General features: G+C 45.0%; 2 protein-coding genes, 1 non-coding gene and 1 pseudogene across 3 annotated transcripts in view; 3 read left to right on the forward strand and 1 right to left on the reverse strand.

The window, feature by feature from the left end:
* Positions 1–19,517, forward strand: part of RPS5 (ribosomal protein S5) — a 154,133-nt gene that overhangs the window by 41,458 nt on the left and 93,158 nt on the right. The gene's annotated exons all lie outside the window — the stretch shown is intronic.
* ZNF329 (zinc finger protein 329) lies at positions 880–2,514 on the reverse strand (the record flags this gene model as incomplete). Its single annotated transcript, XM_058673983.1, has 1 exon — positions 880–2,514. A coding segment is annotated over one exon (1,053 nt), but the record flags the coding sequence as incomplete, so codon positions are not given.
* On the forward strand, positions 12,469–12,572 carry LOC118757740 (U6 spliceosomal RNA). The gene has a single exon (XR_004995347.2). It is a non-coding gene; the product is annotated as a U6 spliceosomal RNA (small nuclear RNA).
* Positions 15,534–16,063, forward strand: LOC101519321 (large ribosomal subunit protein uL11-like; annotated as a pseudogene).

A 19,517-nucleotide genomic window follows, 5' to 3' on the forward strand; every position in this document is an offset into this window, starting at 1 on the left:
GGGACAAGGACACCCTGAATCCTTGTCTGGGCATCATCCAATGGTTGCTCCTGCCAAGGGGAAATCCAGAAGAGAAGCCCAAATGGCCCTTGTGTCTAATCACTCTGATGTTGCCTCCCTAGCATCTAGAGAACATCAGAAAATCAGAACTCCAAGAGGATCTACTCACATGGCTTTGAGGTTGTGTCAGCCAGCTGGACTGGCTCTCTCAGTTGGCAAAACATTGCCTCAGGAAAGGATCTGCTGGGTTAGTCCAGCATTCTTTACAGCCTCCTGTTCTCTACTCTCCAAGACTCATAGTCTCCTCCACAAGGACATGCCCCTTGTAATCCACATCCCCAAGAAGGAAATGATTCATTCTCATGTCCCAGAATGCAGGATACTCTGTCTGATTCTAGGGAAATTCTGGCAGAACACCCCCTGTCCCAATCCATACTTATGGCTCTTCTATATACCTGACCAGCCACTCCTGACAAAGGGTACAAAGAAATCCCAAATTCATCTTTTGGCTTTACCTTTTATTCATTATGAAATTATTTATACCAACAATGTAGGATTTGTAAAAGGAAAAAAAAAAAGCAATACCCTCATACTTCCAGTCCTCCAAAGAAAAACACTTATTTCTCCATTTTCCATCTGCAACAATGTGCACTTATCTTTACATGGTTACAATCTTAGTAAACCTTGTACTAAGCATTTGCAACATGGAAATAAAACCTTCCTAATTACACAAAATAGAACAATGGAGGGAGAGGGTGATAATGTAAACTTACTTTTTGTTTCAAGAACTAAAACATCACATTTCTTGGAAGTTTGTCTCCATTTTTGGACAAGTTTGTTCACTCACCAGCCACTTCCTTGTTCAGTTCCCCCTTCTGAAATGAGCATAACACAAAAATACCTTCAAAGAGAAAAACCTAAAAAATTGTGGTTTATATGGGGGTGAAACACTGTGTGGGAACTCTCACCTCACAACTTTGCTAATATGAGGAAAATAAAACAGGTAAAGCTCCTGCCCAAAGTTTCTCTTCATGATTTTAGCCACAAGTTTGGACTGTAGTAAGAGTTTACTCCTGTAAAACCATGATCCCTCACACCAATTAGTTTTATTCACCAGGCTCTTTCCAGTCTAACTATTCTTACGCAGAAGTGGACACACATCTTCAGGGAAGTGCCTTCCTCACACCCACGTTTCATTCCAGTATATGTGCCCTGGTGTCTGAAACCAGGCTGAATCACTGTTGAAAAAATTTTTACATGTTCGTTACCTTCCAATATTCTCTACTTGAGTTCCCCAATGAAAATTTATCATAAAGAATGTTTCGTATTCATCAATCCCACAGGTTAATTTAAAATATTCTTTTCTGTCACCAAGGAGAAAAGTCCTATCTGAAGACAACTCTTTCATGAAGGTTTTTGAGCATGTTCTAAGAAATAGGACAAAACTATGGCCACAAATCATTATGTTTCCACAGGCTGCCCCTTAGTGTGCGTTCTCAGATGTTGGACAAGGGACGAGCTCCTTCTAAATGTCTTCCCACACTGAGGACACTGGCTGGGACCCTCCCTGTTATGGAGTCGCTGATGTACAGCCAGGTGAGAGTTCTGCTTAAAGGATTTCCCACATTCCGGACAATGGTATGGAGTCTCCTTAGTGTGAATTCTCTGGTGCTTGGTCAGACAGGAGCTGTCCCGGAAAGCTTTGCCACATTGATTACATTCATAGGGTTTCTCACCAGTATGAGTCCTCTGGTGCCTGATAAGGCCAGCAATGTTCCTGAAAAGTTTCTGACAGTGGTTACAGCCATAGGGCTTCTCACCAGTATGAATCCTCTGGTGCCTGATGAGGTATGCACTCTCAATGAATGTTTTCCCACATTCTTTACACTCATAGGGTTTATCTCCAGAATGGATTTTTCGATGCACAAGGAGGTGAGAGCTGCGATTGAAGGATTTTCCACACTGCACACATTCAAATGGTTTCTCTCCAGTGTGGGTTCTCTCATGCTGGGTAAGGTATGAAACATCTCGGAAAGCCTTTCCACATTTACTGCACTCATAAGGCTTCTCTCCAGTGTGGATTCTGAGATGCACAGTGAGGTGGGAGATGTCCGTGAAGGGTTTCCCACACTCATTACATCTGTATGGTTTTTCCCCTGTATGAGTTCTTTGATGCAAAATCAGGGATGAATTCCGGTTGAAGGTTTTTCCACATTCTAGACATTCATACGGTTTTTCACCTGTATGAATCCTCTGGTGTTGTGTCAGAGCCGACCCATCACTGAATGCTTTTCCACACTTACTGCATTTGTACGGCTTCTCTCCTGTATGGATCCTTTGATGCACAATCAGGTTGTAGTTCTTGGAGAAAGATTTTCCGCACTCACTACAAGTATAAGGCTTTTCTCCAGTGTGAGTTCGGTGATGCAACACAAGAGAAGAATTCCGTTTGAAGCATTTACCACACTCAGTACATTTATATGGCTTCTCTCCAGGATAACTCCTCCTTTCACTAAAGATGTCCTCAAAGTCATTACTATCATAGAGTTTTTTGGTTCGTTTCATTATTTTCTGGTCACCAAGAAGGGTAGAATGATTGAAAGATTTAACACTTTTGAGGCATCTATAGGATTTCTCTCTCATTTGATTTCTTCCAAGCTGAATAAACTCCATGGAATGATTGGGAGATTTTCCACAAGCATCACTGTTGCCAATTCTTTTAGCTACATAACTTTGAGGACAACTGTGGATGTTTAAGTCACAATCCAGACTTTGACCATCTGAGTCACATATATGCAAACCATTTGTTAGGGGAACTCTCTCAGATGTTAGGAGGTCTGAGTTTGCATTCATATTCTCCCCAAAACCAGAATATTCACAACCTGTTTTCTCAGCCCTTGGCTTCCCCCTGATTCAAAGATGATTGCCACAAATGACCCTCCTGGCTCTCATAATCTCAGCTGTCACATACAGTGGAGAAACAGGAACTCTGTCACAAAGCCTTCCATTTCTACATCACCAGATGTTTCTTCCAGAGGAATATTCTGAGTCAACATTTTCAGTTTCATAGCCTAGGTTGAAAAAAATAAAGGAAAGGATAAAAAGGGTACATGAAGCTATATTGGAAAAAGGAATGGAAAATAATGACGAGCTACTCATGTGGGAATGTATTTTTTTCTTGTTTTCTTACCGAAGCTCACATCTCTACAAAAGGTGGCGGATAAAGTGAGAGACATGGGACAAAGCTCGGAACAAATTCAGAAAGAACCACATAGTATTTCATCCTACCCGACAGTAGGCAAGAGGAATGGCATTGCATACAAATATCACAAACGGATGTGAGAGACTCCAGGCCAGGCAGCAAGGCTCACATAACTGAAATACCATCTCAGTCACTATGCTGTCCCAGAACCCATGACCCATACAAACCACCAGGACCACTACCAAAAGCTGCAGTTCTTGCTCCAGCTCTGAGGTCAAATTTCTACCTCCACAGGCAAAACACAGTAGAGTCTTGGTGATCTGAACATTCTGTCGATGACTGTCCTACAGGGTTATCAAAACAAACCTGACTCACAGGGAAGGAAACTGCTTCTAGTATCTTCATTATCAGAAGTCTTTCTCTCAACACCTTTTTAAAGTAAAAGGAAAACAGACCCACACTGGAGTACCTGGTTTGAATCCCAACCCCTGTTTCTGATGCCAAATTCCTACTTAACAAATGCAGACCTTGGCTCAAGTAACTGAGTTCCTGCCACCCTCATGACAAGCAGGAGATGCCAGTGCCTAGGTGTCCCTCTGGCCTCTCAAATAAATATAAAATTTAAACATAAAGCTAAAGATGACATTCCAGTGGATCCTGAAGTACAGGCTGCAGCAGGTTAACAACCATGGTAACCTTCAAGGTGATCTACAAATTCTCTTCAGGTTGCTATTGAGGAGTTAGTTACACATACTCCTGGAATGAATCACAAAAACACACTCTACGATATGGATGAAGCACAGTGTCCCTAGAAACACCTGGTGGCTTCACTCCATGACTATCATCTTCCACCAACAAAATTACATACTTCTCCTAAATTCATTTGGACAAACCATAAACTCAATGTGAGTAAAACCCCAGAACAATATACACCTATTCCACTACTAAAAAAAAAAATAATAATAATAAAATAAAATAAAATAAAAAACCTCAGAAAGAGGTTCCACTTTCAATACTTTACAAATAAAGATAAAGAAGTATAGTTTAGAGCCCAATGCAATGGTTCAATTGGCTGATCCTCCGCCACTGCAAGCATTAGGATCCGATATTGGTGCCAGTTGGAGTCCCAGCTGCTCCACTTTCCATACAGCTCCCTGCGGTTGCCTGGGAAAGCAGTGGAGAATGGTCCGAGTCTTTGGGACCCTAAACCCACATGGAAGACCCTGAGAAAGCTCCTGGCTCCAGAATGGCTTAGCTCTGGCCACTGTGGCATTGGAGTGAACCAACAGATGGAAGGTTTTTTATTATTCTCCTTCTGTCTGGAAAACTATGTTTCCAATAAAAATAAATGTTAATAAAAAAAAGTTTCAGGCCAGGAAAGATGGCTCAGTGGCCAAATCCTCGTCCTGCATGCACCAAGACTCAAGATGGGTGCCAGTTCATGTCCTGGCTATCCCACTTTTCATTCAGTTCCCTGCTTGTGGCCTGGGAAAGTAGCACAGGATGGCCCAAAGTCTTGGGACCCTGCACCCATGTGGGAAACCAGAAGAAGCTCCTGGCTCCTGGCTTCAGATCAGCTCAGTTCTGGTCATTGCAGCTACCTGAGGAGTAAACCAGGGGATGGAAGATCTTTCTGTCTCTCCTCTCTGTGTATCTGCCTTTCAATAAAAATAAATCAATCTTAAAAAGAAAAACGATTATCTGAATGGCAGAATAAGTGCATTTAGCCTACTGGTTATGTTAACTGTACAGGGTGCATCTCCCAACTGTGGCTCCTGATTCCAGCTTCTTCCTCAAGTACATTCTCCTAGACAGTGATGACACCTCAAGTTTAACTGAGTGCCTGCCACCAGAGGAAGATCTGGACAACGTTCTGAGTTCCTGGCTTTGCACACCGCCCAGTCCCAGCTGTTGCAGGAACTAGGGAAATGGGCCAGTAGGCAGGAACTCTCTGATTCCCAAGTTATTCATTCATTCATTTGGAAAGGCAAATTTTACAGAGAGCGCCTTCCATCTATTGGTTCACTCCCCAAATGGCCACAACAATCAGAGCTGAGCCAATCAAAAGTCAGGAGCTTCCTCAGGATCTCCCACATGGGTGGAGTGACCCAGAGACATGAGTCAACCTCCACTGCTTTCCTAGCCATTGGCAGGGAGGTGGATGGGAAGTGAAGCAGCTATTCTGCAAACTGGTGCCTATATGGGATGCTGGCAACACAAGCGGAGGATTAGGCTTGCTATACCACTGCATGAACACCTCAAATTATTATTTTTTTTTAATTTCAAAAAGGGTAGAGCAGGATCTATCCTAGGAATGCAAGGACTATGAAGCCTTGAACCTAACCCTAACTGATACAATTCCCCCACTTTACCAAAACACAGTGCTTTACATACTATCTCAATACATTCAGAAAGTATTATGAAGAAATCACCCAGACTTGTGGACAAAATGCTTTCAGTTTAAACTAACAGATCTCTTTACTTCAATAAATTCAGAAAGTATGTCGTGGAAAGCTCAGACTTCTATTAGAAATTCTTACGTAGGAGCACAGGGAATTAGGTGAACATTATGCCAAATGGTGAAATAACACAACCATTCACTTTTTGTTTGTTTTAAAACTTTATTTACAAAAAAAAAAAAAGTTTTTTTTTTTTGTTTGTTTTTTTGTTTTTTACTGGATTTGGCACAATAGCCTAGTGGCTAAACGCTTGCTTTCCAAGCACCAGGACCCAATATGGATGCCAGTTTGTGTTCAACTGCCCTGCTTGTGGTCTGGGACAACAGTAAAGGACAGCCCAAAGCCTTAGGACCCTGAACCCACATGGAAAACCTGGAAGAAGCTGCTGGTTCCTGGCTTTGGATCAGCTCAGCTCTGGCAGTTGCTACCACCTGGGAAGTAAGCCAGCAGATGGAAGATCTTTCTTTTTGTCTCTCCTCTCTGTAGATATGACTTTCCAATAAAAAATAAATCTTAAAAAAAACTACTGGTGACAATTCTTTAAAAAGTGACACAAAGTTACACGAGCCAACATCCCTAATTCCTGCCCAATAAAAATGCAAACATTACCTTGACACATACGCTTGTGTATAAATGAATGATCATGGAACTGGTATGTGGTAGAGTGAGCTGTCTCTACAATAAATGATGCCAGCATTCAATGAAAGCACGAGCTTGAATCATGGCTACTATACTTCTGGTCCAGCTCCTTACTAATGTGCCTAGCAAAGCAGCAGAAGACGGCCCAAATACTTGGGTCCTGTCACCCATGCGAGGAGACCTGGATGGGAATTTCAGTCTCTTGGATTTGGCTTGGCCCAGCCCTGGGTGTTGTGGTTAATTTAGGAAGTCAATCAGTGGATGAAAGCTTTCTCACCCGGGACTGTAGCACAGCGGTAAAGCTGCTGTCTGTGATGCCAGCACCGCACATGAGTACCAGTTCAAGAACCAGCTGTTCCACTTCTGATCCTCCCTGCTAATACACCTGGGAAAGCAGCAGAGGATGGCCCAAGTGCTTGAGGTCCTGTACCATCTGAGAGAACAAGAAGCTCCTGGTTACCAACTGTGGTCTGACCCTATCCATAGTGATCATATGCAGAGCAAACCAACCAATGGAAGCTCATTAGTGTGCCTGCTCTCTACCCAACACAGCCTTTCAATCTCCTTTGTTTTATTTTTTATTTATTTTTTTGAAGATTTATTTTATTTTCATTGGAAAGTCAGATACACAGAGAAGAGGAAAGACAGAGAGGAAGATCTTCCATCCCATGATTCACTCCCCAAGTGACTACAATGGCTGGTGCTGCGCTGATCCAAAGCCAGGAGCCAGGAACCTTCCCCCGGTCTCCATGTGGATGCAGGGTCCCAATGCTTTGGGCCGTCCTCCACTGCTTTCCCAGGCCACAAGCAGGGAGCTGGATGGGAAGCGGGGCCACCAGGATTAGAACCAGCACCTATATGGGATCCCAGCACTTGCAAGGCGAGGACTTTAGCTGCTAGGCCCTTTGTTTTATTTTTTAAAAGATATCTTTATTTCTGTCTTCTATAATCTGCCTTTTAAAATAAACCAATCTTTTAAAAAAAATCATTGTCCAGAGCAGAACTACTCCTGATAAGCAAAAACCAGAATCAACCAAAATACATGTCTATCAACTACTGAAGAGATAAAAAGAACATGATCTATCCACAGAAGTTTTCTTCTGCCACAGAAAAGGAATGACCAAAAGACAAAACTCAGTGTGGATGGTCTTCAAAACACAGTCCATGAAAAACGCCAGACACAAAGGACCACATGATGTATCATTTCATTTAAATGAAATGTGCAGAACAGGAAACTCCAGAGACAGAAAGTAGATGAGTGGTTTCCAGGGGAGAGGAAGAAGTGATGGAAACGGATGATAACTGCTAGTGAGTTTCCTCTAAAAGGGATGAAAATGGTCTGGGATCAGATAATGGTAACAGTTTAACAATACTGTGAGTATACTAAAAACTGCTGAATTTTTGCACTCAGAATGGGTGATTCACATTATATATAAATTACAGCTCAATAAAGCTGTAATCCTCCTAAGTAAGTTTAAGCCATAAAGAAGAGTGGTAGTGATGCAGAGGCCTATGCTCTGTACAGACAAGCTTCCCTTAGCTGGATGGGTACCTCACAGGAGTACTCCCTCAAGGGATGCTGGGTATTTCCAGAGGGGTTAGGTTATCAGAAAGATGCAGCAGGGGGGATTCTTGGCATCTGATGAAACTGGGCTGGCAATGCAAAATCCGCAACCAGGCCAAGAACCTTCTCATAAGTTGCTTGGCTATCCCATGAACCCAAGTTCCTGCAGGTTCCCTCTGAGGCACTCATGTCAGAACACAAAGTGACCAAACCTTCCACTGCGGGCCAAAGAGCGTGGGCTGCCCCACTCCATAAATACTCAGAACCTGCTTCCACCAAGATGCTCGCTTCCTCTTCTCTTTAATCCACCTAATCTGTGTCTACTTCGCCAACAGCCACTGTTACAGCCAGTAATCTACCCACGTCCAACCTTTGCCAGTTTCACCGAAAACAATATAGGATTGCTTCCTGAGCCCTCTAGCATATCTCTGTCAACCATTTACACACAGAAATGCCTATCAATAAAACAGCTTTCCTTTTACTCTGTACATGGACTCAGAGCCTTAGGGTTTTTAGCTATATGGGTGTTTGTTCCTTAAAAGATTTTTTTTATTATTTATTCTTTTTAAGATTTATTTTACTTTTATTGGAAAGTTAGATATACAGAGAGGAAGAGAGACAGAAGGGAAGAGTCTTCCAATTGATGGTTCACTCCCCAAGTGGCCACAAAGGCCAGGGCTGCGCCAATCCAAAGCCAGGAGCCTGGAGCCTCCTCTGGGTCTCCCACACAGGTGCTGGGTCCCAAGGCTCTGGGTCATCCCCAACTGCTTTCCCAAGCCACAAGCAGAGAGCTGAATGGGGGTGAGGCCACTGGGATTAGAACCAGCACCTATACGGGATCCTGGTGTGTGCAAGGTGAGGACGTTAGCCACTAAGCTACCATGCCAGATCCACTTATCCCCCCCCCATTTTATTTTAAGATTTATTATTTATTTTTAATAGAAAGGCAAATTTGCAGAGAGAAACAGAGTGAGACAGAAAAATCTTCCAGCCACTGCTTCACGCTTCAAGTGGTCGTAATGGCCAGAGCTAAGCTGAGCTGAACAAAAACCAGCAGCTTCTTCCAGGTCTCTCATATTGCTGCAGGGTCCCAAGGTCTTTCTTGGGCTATCCTTCTCTGCCTTCTCAGGCCACAAGCAGTGAGCTGGATAAGAAGTGGAGCAAACAAGATACAAACTGGCAAAAGAAGTTAAAGGATTAGCATGTTGAGCCACGATGCCAGCTGCAATTACTTGGGTATTTAATACTACCTGTAAAATCCCTTCCAGGATGGTAAAAGGCACACTGCAGAATACTGATCATAAAGAACAGAAATTCTACAAAAAATGCTAAAAATATATCACAGGCCTTAATATAAAACTATTACATTAAAACTAAAACTTTACGCTTCAACAGCAACATTGAGGGGGTAGACACTTGGCTCAGCAGTAATGATGCCGCTTTATCTACATCAGAGTCTCGGGTCCCACTTCCAGCTGCAGTGCTAAGCAGTACACAGAGAGCAGCAGGTGATGGCTCAGGTACCTGGATCCCTATCTCCCAGATGGGAGGTCTAGATAGTTCCTGGCTCCTTGCCTCAGCCTGGCCCAGCCGCAGATGTCGCAGGCATTTTGGGCGTGAACTAATTAATGGAAGATTCATCAATCTTTCTGTCTCTGTGTCTTTCAAGTACAACATAAAATACATTTTAAAACAATTTTTAAGGCACCTGTTGTGGCACAGTAAGTTAAGCTGTCTGGAAACTCACATCCATATCAGAGTGCCTAGCACAAAGTGCACCCTCCACTTTCTTTTTTTTAGATTTATTTTCACTGGGAAGGCAGATCAGATTTACAGAGAGGAGAGACAGAGAAAGATCCTCTATTTCCTGGTTCAATCCCCAAACAGCCACAACGGCTGGAAGTAAGCCAATCTGAAGTGAGAGACCAGGAACTTCTTCTAGGTCTCCCGCTTTCCCAGGCCACACTCAGGGAGCTGAATGGGAAGTGAAGCAGACAGGACACAAATTGGCAACCATGTAGGATACCAGAGCTTGCCAGGACTGAGCCATTAACGGGGCCCCTCGTCCAGCGAGTGCAGCTCCGACACAGGTGCTTGCTCTTATGAGGATTTATTGAAGGACAAACTAATTACATAACATAACAAAACAAGAAATCCAAGTATAATACAGAAGGGCAGTAACTACAGCATATTTACAGGCTTCCTCTTCTTCTACTGCTACTACCACTGCTCTACCACTACTCCTCTTTGTTCTTCTTCTCCTTTGTTCTCTCTCAAACTTAGGTTAAAACCCTATCAACAGCCAATTGCAACAGGGCTGCTTGGCCACGCATCAGACACACCAATCACAGCCTTGATCATGCACACACACACCAATCACAACTCTGATCACGCGCACACCATGCAGACTGCATGAGACCTTGAACCAATCCTCTACAACTTCCTAAAACTTGTTTACTGCCTTTGTGCCGTGAGAAGACAATAACAAGCGCCATCTTGGGGCATAGTCCCGCTCTCCACAGCCATTAAGCCATTGCACCGGCCCTACATCCTCTACTTGTAATCCAGCTTCCTACTAAAAATGCTGCACACATTTCAGTTACAGCCACTCACACAGGAAACACAGATAAACCTGTCACAGCCCCAGCGACAGGCCTTTTGGGGACGAGCCAAAGGATGGCAGATGTCTCTTCACTCTCACTTTAAAATATATGAATGAATACATAAATGCTTTTTAGAAGGTGGGCAGAGGGGAGTGGGGAGCTGACAACTGAAGCTAAGGTTCCTTCTAAGGTTCTACACCAAGCAGTCTTGTACAGATCAGAGCAGGACACACAGATTTGAAGGCCTTTGATAGTTTGTGAGTGGCAAAGGTAGCCTCTCGGGCCCGGCGGCGTAGCCTAGCAGCCAAAGTCCTCGCCTTGAACGCGCCAGGATTCCATATGGTCACTGGTTCTAATCCCGGCAGCTCCACTTCCCATCCAGCTCCTTCCTTGTGGCCTGGGGAATCAGTCGAGGACAGCCCAAGACTTCGGGACCCTGCACCCACGTGCAAGACCCGGAAGAGGTTCCTGGTTCCCGGCTTCAGATAAGCACAATACCAGCTGTTGCAGTCACTTGGGGAGTAAATCATCGGATGGAAGATCTTCCTCTCTGTCTCTCCTCCTCTCTGTATATCTGTGTAATAAAAATAAATAAATCTTAAAAAAAAAAAAAAGTAGCCTCTCACATAAGCAGGAATAATTATTTCTCCAAATGCTCTTTCAGATGAAAACAAATTACAAATCCTATTTTACACACAAACACATGTAATTATGAATCTCAGATCAAAGATTGGGATGTGAATAAAACCATGGAAATGCTTAGAATATAAAACTACAGACTATCTTTTGAATTATCATGGAAGTGCTTCTTAAGCAATATTTGAGACACAAACATAAAAAGAATTGAAACAACTATATAAAAATGAACAAAAGAGTCAAAAGTAATTTTAAAATAACAAAGAATTCAAAGTACCACCCCAAACACAGTTAACTAACAGAGGAAAAGATGGAGTGGTCTGGCAGGCAGCACTTTAATCACAAAACCAAAGCCAGACTAGCACCCACCTCCCATGCCTCTTGATTACGCTATAAAAGAACATTTCATTTATGTAATTTCCTCTCAAAGAACCTGAGCTTAATTATTAGAAAACTGACAAAATTATCAGCTGGGTCTTTAAAAAATTAGAAAACCTACAAATTATCAGCTGGGTCTTAAAAAAAAAAATCAAAGCCATGAAAATAAAACAAAGGCCAGTACTATTCAAGGCTTGAAGAAAACAAAAAGACATGAGAACTAAAATTTAACGCATACTGCCCTGGCTCAATCGGCTATCCTCCAGCTTCAAGCGCCAGGATTCCACATGGGTGCCAATTCATGTCCCACCTGCTCCACTTCCCCTCCAACTCCCCATCTGTGGCCTTTGGAAGCTGTAGAGGATGGCCGAAAGCCTTAGGACTCTGCACCTGCATGGGAGACTGAGAAGCTCCTAGCTTCACAAAGGTTCAGCTCTGGCCATTCTGATCATTGGCGCAGTCGAGCAGCAGATGAAAGATCTTTGTCTCTCTCTCTCTCCTTCTCTCTGTATATCAGCCTTTCCAATAAAAATAAATAAATCTAAAACAAAAAATGTAACACATACATCTTAAAAAAAAAAAACTAGCCAAATACAGACCCTGGACAAGAATTCTTTATCAATAATAAATTACTTGGGTGTGATAATAGCATTGTAATTTTGTTTCAGAATCTTTTTTGAAGATTTTATTTTTATTGGAAAGTCAGATACACAGAGAGAAGGAGAGAGGAAGATTCTCCATCCAATGATTCACTCCACAAGTGGCACAATGGCCAGAACTGAGCCAATCCGAAGCCAGGAGCCCAGAGCCTCTTCTGGGTCTCCCACATGGGTGCAGGGTCCCAGGGTTTTGGGTCATCCTCTGCTGCTTTCCCAGGGCACAAGAAGGGAGCTGGAAAAGAAGCAGACACAAACTAGTGCACATATGGGATCCTGCTGCATGCAAGGCAGGGACTTCAGCTACTAGGCTATCGTGGTATTTATTCACGTGCTCGCTTCGGCAGCACATATACTAAAATTGGAATGATACAGAGATTAGCATGGCCCCTGCGCAAGGATGACACGCAAATTCGTGAAGCGTTCCATATTAAAAAAAAAAAAAGATTTATTTATTTATTTTTATTTGAAAAGAGACAATGAGAGATCTTCCCAAATAGCTGCAATGCCCAGAGTTGGGCCAGGCCAAGGCTAGCAGCTGGGAGCTCCTTCCAGTCTCCCACATGGGTGCAGGTACCCAAGCACTTATGCCATCTTCCACTGCTTTCCCAGGCCACAAGCAAGGAGCTGGACCGGAAGTGACAAAGCTGGTACTTCAACCAGCGAACAAATGGAATGTGGAAGATGCAGACAGAGGCTTAATCTGAATGCCACAAGGGCCCCAAGAATGTTCTGGGAGATCAAGCCAGAAGCACTCCAGGATGAAGTGTGATGTACACAATATACTATCAGTAATTCAGTTAACAAAAAGAGTGTATGAATATATGCCAAATCATACCTCTATGGCCACACTCACTGTGGACATATGGTGTCTAAAGCAGGAAAAGATAGCACCTGTGCAGTGGAAAGAGGAATTAGAGCAACGTTAATGTGGCAAAGTGTTAGTAAATTGAGACTCTAACCTTTACAAGTACTCTTAAACCACTTCTGGGGTCCGACGCAATACTGTAGCAGTTAAGGTTCTTGCCTTGAATGCGCTGGGATCCCTTTCGGGCGCCAGTTCTAATCCCACCAGCTCCACTTCCCATCCAGTTCCCTGGTTGTGGCCTGGGAAAGCTATAGAGGATGTCCCAACGCTTTGGGACCCTGCACCCATGTGAGTGACCTAGAAGAAGCTCCTGGCTCATGGTTTCAGTCCAGCACAGCTCCGGCCTTTGTGGCCATTTGGAGTGAATCAGCAGATGGAGGATCTTCCTGCCTCTCAGTCTCTGTAAATCTGACTTTCCAATAAAAATAACAAATATTTAAAAGTAAAAAAAGTTGGGCAGAGAGAAGCTAGCAATAACACAGAAAAGTGACTGGGGGGTTGTCTTGTGGGGGGGTTAATAGGAACAGACACAGGTAGCTGCTGTATGTATATTTTCAGAATCAGAAGTTCCTAAAAAATTGAATTTTTCAAATACTAAGGATACTTCTAGAGTGACAATAATCTTGATGAATTTAGGCTATACTTATCACTTAACAGTGAAATAATGAACATCTTTACAATACATTTTTTTGCCTCGAAAGAGCTTAAAAAGCAATAAAGGAATCTACTTCACGTTAAGCATTGTGAGGCACTTCATGGGAAAGCATAGGCTTGCTGCCACTTTCTCTGAAACATACAAAAAACAGAAAAGATGAATGGGATAACTAAAAGGGTAGACAAAAGGAAAGATAATCAGACACTTGCAAATACCAAAAACTAAGAGGTAGGTAAAACACCAATCACGGAAGCAGTTTTCCTACATGCATGAAAATTATTATTATAAACAATGGGGGAAGGGAGTGAGCGGAGTAAGGAAATAATGAGACCGGCCGCCGGACAGGAGGGCTGAAGCCACTGAGGCAGAACTGCAGTGAAACGGCATTCTGTAAAACCCGAGGAAGGAGAAGGGGAGGAACCGAACGGACCACCGGCACGGAGCCAGGCCACACGGGCTCCCCGGGAAGGGGACCTGGTGGATGCCCAGCGGCCCGGTCAGGTCTCCCAGCGGTCTCGCCGGGGAGCCCAGCCCGAGCGGCGCGCGGAACTCACTGGCGCGCGGAGTTAAGAGTAACGGGGCCCCATGGCCCAGGCGGCCCTAAGGCCCAGGCGACCCCACGGCCCAGGACACCCACCCGTCCACACCCGCGGCGTGGGACCCGCCTGCGGACACGCTGCCCGCCATCTCACCTGGACGCTAAACCCTTCGCGCCCAAGCCACTCTCTTAAAGGAACCTGAGAGACAGGAGAACCCACGAATGAGAAGAGCCCCGTTGAGGGACGCCGCGGGAAGCCATTTTCGTACAGCGTGCGCAGGCGCGGCGCAGGACCCGGATGTGCGTTTCTAGGGAGCTTCTGTGGCCGCCTCCGTCCTGCGGCAGGTGGTGGGAGGGACCGGAAGGCTTGCCGCGCCCGGCGCAGGTACAGGGGAGGTCCACGGTGCCCAGAGCAGCTGCAGAGGGAGGCCGACGGTGCCAAGCGCAGGTGCAGGGGAGGCTGGCGGTGCCCGGGTTTAGAACCGGCGCCCATATGGGATCCTGGCGCGTTCAAGGCAAGGACTTTGGCGGCTAAGCCACTGCGCTGGGCCCAGGGTGCTCTTTTGCAAAATGTAACACAAAATTCACTCACTATTCCTGGACAGTTGGGCTGCAGTACCACAATGCTTCTTAGCTTCCTTGCATCTCCGTCATGGCTATCTGTAATGCTGGTTATTTCTAAACACATTCCCACTCACAGCAATGTGACTGCCAACACACACCGACTATGTTTGCTTAGCTTCCTTTAAGAGACTAAACTTTGCTCTTATTAATCATTTAGTATGGTTGCTGTAATTACCACAAATCTTGGGTCTTAAAGCAAGAGATGAGAAATCATTTTTAAAAATTTACTTCTTGGGGAGGGGATAGGAGAAATCCCAGAGCCTATGGAACTGTATAATACAATGATGATAATAAATTCAACAGAAGTAAAAATAAAAACAGAGGGCCTGGCACAGTGGCCTAGTGGCTGAAGTCCTCGCCTTGAACACGCTGGGATCCCATAGTGGCCGGTTCTAATCCCGGCAGCCCCGCTTCCCATCCAGCTCCCTGCTTGTGGCCTGGAAAAACAGTTGAGGATGACCCAAAGCCTTGGGATACTGCACCCACGTGGGAGACCTGGAAGAGCTCCTGGCTCCTGGCTTTGGATCAGCTCAGCACTGGCCGCTGTGGTCACTTGGGGAGTGAACCATCGGACAGAAGATCTTCCTCTCTGTCTCTCCTCCTATCTGTGTATTTGACTTTGCAATAAAAATAAATCTTTAAAAAAATTTTTTTAGTGTACTGAAAAACTTTTGGTTTTCAGCTTGGAGGAGGCCATGGCGCAAATTTCTTGGATCATCCCAAATCTGGGTTTATCCAATACCGGCGCCACCACCATGCCATTCAGGTTTGACCCAGCAAAATTAAAGTTGTGTACCTGTGGTGCACCAGCAGCGAAGTGGACACCACATCATCCCTGGTCCCCAAGATCGGCCCCCTGGGTCTGTCTCTGAAGAAGGTGGGAGATGACATTGCCAAGGCTGTGGGGGTCTGGAGGGGCCTACAGATCATGGTGAAGCTGACCATCCAGAACCAACAGGCACAGATCAAGGTGGTGCTGTCAGCCTCTGGCCGGAATATTAAGGCCCTCAAGGAGCCACCCAGGGACTGCAAGAAGCAGAACATGAAACTCAGTGGAAACATCACGTTTGATGAGATTGTCAACACTGCCCGGCAGATGTGCTCCTTAGCCAGAGAACTTTCCTGAACCATCAGAAATCCTGGGGACTGCCCAGTTGGTGGGCTGCAATGTGCATGGCCACCACCTGCACCACCTCACAGATGACATCAACAGTGGTGTGGTGGAGTGCCCAGATAGCTAAGAAGAGAAAATGTTTCAATAAAGGATCACCTGACAACCTAAAGTTTTTTTACTTGAGAGACAATGAGAGGGCCCGGCGGCATGGCCTAGCGGCTAAAGTCCTCGCCTTGAATGCCCCGGGATCTCATATGGGCGCCGGTTCTAATCCCGGCAGCTCCACTTTCCATGCTGCTCCCTGCTTGTGGCCTGGGAAAGCAGTCGAGGACGACCCAATGCTTTGGGACACTGCACCCGCGTGGGAGACCTGGAAGAGGTTCCAGGTTCCCAGCTTCGGATCGGCGCAGCACTGGCCATTGCGGCTCACTTGGGGAGTGAATCATCGGACGGAAGATCTTCCTCTCTGTCTCTCCTCTCTGTATATCTGACTTTGTAATAAAATGAATAAATCTTTAAAAAAAAGAAAAGAGAGAGAGACAATGAGAAAGAGAGGAGAGAGAGGTCTCCCAACCTGCCCATCTGTTGGTTTAGTCCCCAAATGCCCACAAGGGCAGAGGGTAGGGCAGACAAAGCCAGAAACTTTGTCCACATGGATGACAAGGATCCAAGTACTTAGGTTGTCATCCCTGCCTTTCCATCAGCAGAGAGCTGGATCAGAAGTGGAGCAGCACTTTGATATGGGATGCAGGTATCCCAAGCAGTACCACAGTGCCTCTTGGGGAATCTGTATGATTGGGCCAAAATCTATAAACTGGCTGGATTCACCTCCCTGTGCAAATGCCAAGAGGAAATTGATTTTGTCTTTCTCCTTTTTTTGTCAATGTATTCATTTTTATTAGAAAGGCAGATTTGCAGAGAGAAGGAGACAAAGATCTTCCATCTACTGGTTCACTCCCAAAGTGGCTTGCAACAGCTGGAGATGAACTGATCCAAAGCCAAGAATTTCCTCCAGGTTTCCCATATGGTTTTGGGCCATCCTCTATAGCTTTCTCAGGCTACAAGCAGGGAGCTTGATGGAAAGTGGAACATTTTGGACAGGAACTGGTACCCATATGGGATCCTGGCACATGAAAAGTGAGGATTTAGCCACTAGGCTACTGCACCAGGCTCAGAAACTGATTTCTTGCCCTTTCTGGCTTCTGGCAATTGCTGAAACTCCTTGGCTCAGGCTATATAACTTGTATCTCTGCCTCTGTGGCCACATCACCTCCTTTTCAAGTATATGTGCTCTAATCTCTCTACCTCCCTCTTTCAAAGATGTATAGGCTTACATACTTAATCCAGGCTTGGCAACTCATTTCAAGAATTTTAAATACATGTTTGAATGTTACTTACTTAAAAGGAAGAATTAGAAACCTTACATCCATTGATTCACTCCCAAAATGACTGCATTGGCTAGAGCTAGACGTGTCAAGGCCAGAAGCTTCTACCAAGTCTCCCATAGTTGCAGGGTCCCAAACACTTGGGTCAGACTTGAACCAATTATGGGATGTCAAGTGTTGCAGACAGTGGCTACAGTCACAACAACACAACACCACCCCTAAATCCTATTTCTATACAAATTAAAAATTACCTGAAGGAGAGTATCTGTGGACTAGAGGCTTATCATAAGCCAAGAATACCTGGTATCTTAGAGCAACCAAGTCCAAATGCTATCTCTCCTTCATGTCTCCCTCTGGTTGTAAATGGGTTGCAAACTATGGAAGAAAACCCTTAATTCCAAGATTATCTCCTCCTCTTTCCCTTTGTTCAGTTGGCTATGTTGTTCTTTTTTGGCTTTCTTCAATAAATAACATAGGAAAACCAACCCTAGGGACACTTCGTTCCACCCAAGATAGTATTTAACAAAAGCTTGCACATCATGGCCTTTGTAACAAGAGCTTTGTCACCCAGACTTTTTGAAATGTGAAAGTCTGTATGTTCTTAGACACAGTGCATTATCCTAAAAGCATGGATGATGGCCACAGTGTAGTTTAATAAAATAATTTCTCTGTTAAGCATCTTCACGTTGACTGGTCAATCTTGACAATCACCATTTCCAGACATTAGAACAGGACACGTGGTCCCTGGGCTACCTTCCAGCCTACTTTCTTATAATCTTTATTTTTTATTTGAAGGACAGAGAGAGGATGTTCCACCCATTAGGTCACTCCCCAAATGACCCCAAAGACTGAAATGAAATAAATTTGAAGCCAAGAGATAATCAAGATGGCAGAATAGGGTAAGGACATGTTCAAACGGACGGAGAAACATTTAATCAGGATGAAGCTGAGAGGACACATTCCAGGAAATAGGAGAGGACAGAACAACAGCAGAGGGGTACCTGGAGACTGACACACACAGGAAAGCAGCGGAAACAACAGTGTGGTGTTGCAGTGACTGATACTCCAGCAGCATTCAGCAAGTGGCAATCTGAACTCCAACAGCCTGAACTCCACCAGCAACCAGGTGGGAAGGGACTTTCACTGGGAACTTGGGAGGTGAACCCAGACAAAGAACTGTGCATCCTGCTGTTTCATTTGACCAGGAACAGAGCAGCAGATCCCAGACAATGCGAGAACAGGGTGGATTTCACAACCCAGTCAGCCCCCTAGAGCCGCCATTTTGCTTAAGGTGGCAAGGGAAAGGGAAAGGCCTGAGCATGCGCTGAGCTGGAAGTGAACTCATTTCTGACTCAGTGAACTGTAACAACGGAATGTTCTATAGGTTCCACCCAAGACAGGTCTGGGTAGCCCTCAGACCTGACAGACAGCAGATCAAGAACTCTAGTAGAGGCACGTCAGGTGCCATTTTGTACACTGTGGCAAAAGCTTTAGGACTGCAGGGTAAAACAGTGAACTAACTGCACATGTGCTGAGCTCACAAGAACTCACTGAGTTCAGCAAATTGCACTGGTCCACAGGAAAATACTACCAACTTTGGCATCGTACGGGTCAAAATAGGTCCGTGTGGCACCCAGATCTAACATCCAACATGTTCCGGCAAGTGACTACAGGAGGGTGGAGCCTGCTGCGATCCTGATGCATGTCACTTTAACCTAAGGCCGGGACCCAGGATGGAATCCTGGCAGCCCCCCCCCACCCAGGCAATGGGGTCATTACTGCACCAATGATGGACACAAACCAGTATTACCCACCAAATAAGGGCCAAAGCGACCCCCACTTCAGCTTCCGAGTTAAGGGGGTTTTAAAATTCCCTTGCATGTCTCTTCCTGGCTCTTCCTCTGTAGCTCTCTGCTTCGCATCTTTCTGCTACACGGAAAAGGGAAGCCCTGACCATAATTCCCTGGAACAAAGGCCATCTAAATTCTTTTCTATACACGGCTGATGCGCTCCTTCTCTGGTGGTCTGCGAATCGTATAGGGTGCTTCCTTATCCCTGGGTTAATCTCTGGGGCAATGGAAACAGAATGAGATCACGCGAAAATGACAAACACCATGATCCAAGGAAGGCCACAAGCAGGGAGCTGGGTGGGAAGTGAGGCCACCGGGATAAGAACTGGTGCCCATATGGGCTCTC

This window comes from Ochotona princeps, chromosome 16 (assembly GCF_030435755.1).
Source record: "Ochotona princeps isolate mOchPri1 chromosome 16, mOchPri1.hap1, whole genome shotgun sequence".
Lineage (NCBI taxonomy): Eukaryota > Metazoa > Chordata > Mammalia > Lagomorpha > Ochotonidae > Ochotona > Ochotona princeps.